At 54.9% G+C, this 5,026-nt stretch overlaps 1 protein-coding gene across 1 annotated transcript in view; it reads right to left on the reverse strand.

Annotated features, from left to right (window-relative positions):
* The window catches only part of CD101 (CD101 molecule), an 18,175-nt gene that overhangs the window by 2,917 nt on the left and 10,232 nt on the right, over positions 1-5,026 (reverse strand). Inside the window, exons 8-9 of the mRNA XM_009574243.1 lie at positions 1,113-1,520; positions 41-246 (exon numbers count right to left, since the gene is read on the reverse strand). Coding sequence (XP_009572538.1) covers positions 41-246; positions 1,113-1,520 — 614 coding nt within the window. The remainder of the gene's footprint in view (positions 1-40; positions 247-1,112; positions 1,521-5,026) is intronic.

Below are 5,026 nucleotides of genomic sequence, written 5' to 3' on the forward strand. Positions count from 1 at the left end.
AGTCGCCGGCGGCGGGGCGGCGGAGGTGCAGCCTCCCCGCCTGGCTCTCCCGGGGGTACTCGATGGCACCATCGCGGTGGAGGGTGAGCAGGGGCCTAGGGCGGCCACTCTCCTCCCCCCGAAACCAGGTGGCCGAAAGGCAGGCGGCGGGCGGGCGGGCACCCCGCAGCAGGCAGTGCAGTGTCACCTCCTCACCCTCCCTCGCCAAGACGCTGCTGTTGGTTTTCTCCAGGTGCAGTTCGCGCTCTAGGGCAGGAAGCAAACAGAAAGAGATGTTGCGGTGTTGTGCCACTGTAGAAATGCTCCTGTCTGCACCCGCAGGCTGTTGGAAATCTTCCAGAGCGAACCATGGGTGATTGGGATGGCCCCTTGGAAGAGCCTCTGGCAGGACATGCACGGGCCCCCTTGCTCCTGTGACATGTACTCCCTGGGGTGTTTTTTCCACCCCCCTATCATCTCTGCCCTTTGTTCATGACCTTCTGCTGTAATACTTCCCTACCCCTCCAAATACGTGATAAGGCATCCTTTGGACCAAAAGCTATTTAGGAAGCTGGAATTCTCTGGTCCACTTTATTTAGGGCTGCAACTATAAGCCAGGTCATGCTGAGAGAGAGGGAAGAACTGAGCCAGGGAGACCCACCATGCACCCCAGCGGTGCAGTGCCCAAGGTGGGAGCAGCTGAGCATCCAGCCTTGTTCTCTGTGGCTATGTGCAACAGGGTAGGGAAAACTTTGTCTCTTGCTTTAGGATGGTCGGGAATACCAGGAAAGGACTATTTCTCTATTCACAGCACTGTACAACCAACCAAGCGCACCGTGTGTTGGAGGGAAAAGAAAATGCCATGATTCGCTTTGTTATGAAGCATTAGACATCATCTGCCCGTGGCAAAAATAGCAGCTTGGTTGGTTTGGGAGGATGTGGTAAATCCTCCTAATTTGCTATTTCCCTTTAAGAGGCACTGACACCTCCTGCATCCCTAAGTCTCAGATCCAACGCTGGAGCCACTGGTTCTCCTAAGCCCTGCCAGCTTAAGAGAGGCCTGGCAGGTGCCCCGTCTTAAATAGGTCCAACCTCCTCCAGCAGCACCTATGTGGGAGAGAACCGCCGCTCACCTGGGAGCTTGAACTCCAGCGTGGTCCTTCCCGAAGCTCCTTCTCCAAGTTTGTACCAGCTGTCCCCCAGCCAGCGCCATTCCTCTACCACACAGTAGTACCTGCCCTGGTCCCTGGGGTTCGCAGAGAGTATCCGCAGCCAGAAAACATTGCTGGACACCCTCTGGCTCAGGAACCGGGACTTCTGTGCAGGAGAGCTGAACTCAGCCCCGTATTCCAGTATGCTGCTGTAGTTGAGCCTTACGATTTTCAGGGGCGTTGCATTTGCCGGAGAAGGAGGTAGGAGGTACCAGGTAATGGAAAACTGGGAATTATTCTGGGCAAACACGATCCTGCACTCAATGGCTGTGTCAGCACCGCCGGCAATCTCCACAGAGCTCTCTTTCGTAGATACCTGAAGCCTGCTTTCTAAAATGGGGAAAGAAAATAATCACGCTGGCTGCAGCTGCCAACACAGGGATGCTGGCAAGGAGAGGAATGAGGCTGGCCTGAGAGACCCGCCAAAAGAGGAGAGACGAAGAGGGTGCTCAGAGGACGAAGACCCATTAGGGGATACTGGAGCAGGAGCGCTAATCGGGGGTGGGGGAAGCAGTGAAAGAGCAAATCCACACACCCTTATTTGAACTTTCGTGGGGAATCACTGGGTGCTACTGGGCAGGGGAGTAGTGGAGGAAGCGCCTGGGGGACCATGGGGCAGGAATGGGGGATGGAGGCAGCCGCCATGGTGGAGCTCAGAGGCCTCTGTCTGATGCAAAAATGTCCGTCTACCATTGCTTCTGTCAGCAGGCTCACACATAAGTGACAAAACCAGCCCATGGCTTTGGAGACTGTGAACAAGTGTCTTTTATCTCAGAGAGACCACAGAGCCTGCGTGGGTTTTCCTAACAGTCACCATCTCAGGTGTTTGCTGTGGTTATTAACCGGAAACCACATAACACGGTCCTGAACATCCGCTGTGATTCTACCCGGCAATCTCCTGAGCTGAGCAGCTCAGGAGAGGAGAGCTCCGGTGCTGCCTGCAGCTCTGCACCCTCGGCAGCACCTCTGCTGCTCCTGGTTTGAGGGACCCCCTTCCCACCACACATCACCCGTCGCTGGCGACTTTCCTTCTCCTCCAGCAGCGGAAAGGCTGCAAACCTGCCTCTTCAAAGGGCCTCCGACTGCCTGCGTTTCCCCTTGGCCCTCCCTTCTACGCTGAGACACCACTTCTGTCAGATGGGGCACCTCCCCGAGGGATGCGGCAGCAGCAGCAGGTTAGGGAGAAAGCCTGTGGACCTGGAGGGAGCTGCGGCTTCTCCTGATGGGGAAGAAGGACAGCACAGAAGAAAGCCCATGCATTTCCCCTTCCTTCAAGCATTTCTTTCAAAACTCAAGCAATCCACTTCAGAGCCCATCACTGTCCCTCTTGAGGCCAGTCAATCCAAAATATCCCAACTGATGGCCCTTGACATCCCTGCACATTGCCTCTGCCTCCATCTCAAATTTGCGAACAAAATCTCCCTGCTCAAGTCCACTTACGCTGCTTTTTTCTCTTTGCACCCTATTGCACTTCCTCCTCTCCTCTCCACACTGCAAACAGACACATTTTCTCCAAAAGGTAGACGGTTTCCTCCATAGTAGGACTTGCACGTCCGTAAGTCCCAATATCTGCTTACTGCCTCACGTCAGTGGTGAGGAGTTTGGCAGTGACAGCCACCGGGAGGTGGCCGCTCCCAAGGGATCAACAAAGTGCTGTCTGCATTTCACAGTGCACATGCCCTGCTCTAAAGGAATGCGTAAGGGCAAGAAGTGGAAGAGACGGGAAGGCAATCACCCTAATTAGGAAGCTGTGCAAATTCATCAGATCCGCACACACGAAGACCAAGTAGACTTGGGCGTACTTAGGAACCAGATGCAAGTTGCTATCTTCCAACTTCAGCAGTTAAAAGTGCACCCAGCCCAGAGCCAGCTCTAAAGAAGCACAAATCTTCAGGGCAGGATAGTCTCCTTCCTTGGAGATATGCAAAAGCTGGTCCTGGGCAACCGGCTCTAGGTGGCCCTGCTTGAGCAAGGGGTTGGACCCGATGACCTCCAGAGGTCCCTGCCAACCTCAGCCATCCTGTGTTTCTGTGACAGGTAAACTGATCACACTGGAAAAAATAAGAGACTTGGTTCTTAACTTCAGCTGCTCGGTAGAGCAGGAATATCAGCCAGCCTGCTGAAGTCCAGGAGGGACCCAGAAGTGAACTCTGCCAAAGGGAAAACTAAAAATACTCCCGGGTATTTTAACTGGAGACTTTGCCCCCATTTCAAAGGCCACAAGAGAGGAGCAGGCAGGACCAGGGGAGGTAGTGGACATCGGGGACAGCCTTCCCCTGTCAGACACATGGATGTGCCTTCCCCAGCTCCAGCTGTCAGCAAGAGCGTGCCAGCAGAGCAGCCCCGCCGCTCATCGCAAGCAGCTCTGCCACCTCTCCCAGCAAAAAGGGGCTCCAGAAAAGTCAGCTGTGGGGCCATGCTGGACCAAAACGTGCGCCTCCCTCTAAGTGAGCTCCTCCCAGCAGCGCTGCTGCGGTCAGGGGCAGGTGGGTAAAACCCAGGACCTTTGCCCAAACCCAGAGAGGCTGCCAGCACAGGAGACAGCAAACTGCCCAGGGAGGCTTCTCACTTGAGTATGGCCCGGCCTGACACCCACCAGGGCAGAAAATACCCCAGAGAAGCAAAAGCTACTAGAGATCAGAGAGGAGCCACGGGAACCGCTGCTGTGAGCACTCGATTTTGATGAGAAAAATTGCTGTTATGCTCTCACAGAAGATCACCTGGAGAGGAAGCGGGGCACTTGCTGCAAAGCCCCTTTCTTTCAACTCTAAGTCTCCTCTCATTCCTCTCACTCCCGCTAAAGATCAATTACCAAAAAGGGCAGAGCAGGTGCCGGCCTTTTCCTTTGGCACAGAGAGACGTAGTGCTGTTTTCCCTTCCAATTTCTATTTAATTAATCAAGCCGAGCCTCTCACTGCCCGTCTCGCTGTGAACCCTGCCTGCTGACGACACGCTTTCTGCCCGGCCCGGGAGCAGCGGGACACACAGAAGGGCACGGCCGCTGCAGCGACCTGTGCGGACCGGCTGGCCGGAGGGGTGGCTGGTGCAAAGCCCCCCGGGGCTCACTCCAGAGCCGGGGGAAGCCACCGCAGGCTGCTGCGCTGAGAGGCTGGCAGGAGCATCCCCGCTAGGGTTGGGCAGCATCTGCCCACCCAGGGCACTAATTATGGGACCCCACCAAGGGTTGGATGCTGAACTACCTGAGAAGTCGGAGACGGAAAGGACCTGTCCTCCTTCCCCTCCTGTTATGACCTTTCCTGCATGTCCCTCCTGTCTGAAGCTATGGGCCAGATCCACAGTGGCATTTAAACTCCTAAAGCGCCGACTGACAGCGAGTGGTAAATAAAGTGCTGAAGCAAAATTCAAGAACTGGAGTATCTCTGCAGGCTCCAGCTATGAGATTTTATATGTGAAGAAACAGGCTGGGGATTTTCCTGGTGATTTTCATGATTTGCAGCTTCATCTTCTGCAGCTTCACCTCATCCCATTGCTGCTCGAGCCGGCTTCCTTCCCAGACTTACTCTCTACCTTCCCAAGTATCCTTTCCTGGCTCATGCTGCCTTTCTCAGAGAGCGGGTACTAGAGCCAGCAGCCACCTCCCACCGTGCGTCGCCCCCTCTCAGTTCCCACCATCTTTACAACATCGCAGTATTCAGTAACAGCTGCAATACATTTGGAGCCAAATGTCATAGTATCTTGCTGCTCCGCTGCTACCACCTCCTCTGGGTAGATGATCTACAATTACACCTGCTCATCTTAATGCCATTTACACTATGAATGTGCGCTCACAGCTGCTGTCTGTTGTCACGCGTAGCCTCCTATAGACCCCCAGCCGC

The sequence above is a fragment of the Fulmarus glacialis genome, unplaced genomic scaffold (assembly GCF_000690835.1).
Source record: "Fulmarus glacialis isolate BGI_N327 unplaced genomic scaffold, ASM69083v1 scaffold11443, whole genome shotgun sequence".
In the NCBI taxonomy this organism is placed as follows: Eukaryota; Metazoa; Chordata; class Aves; order Procellariiformes; family Procellariidae; genus Fulmarus; species Fulmarus glacialis.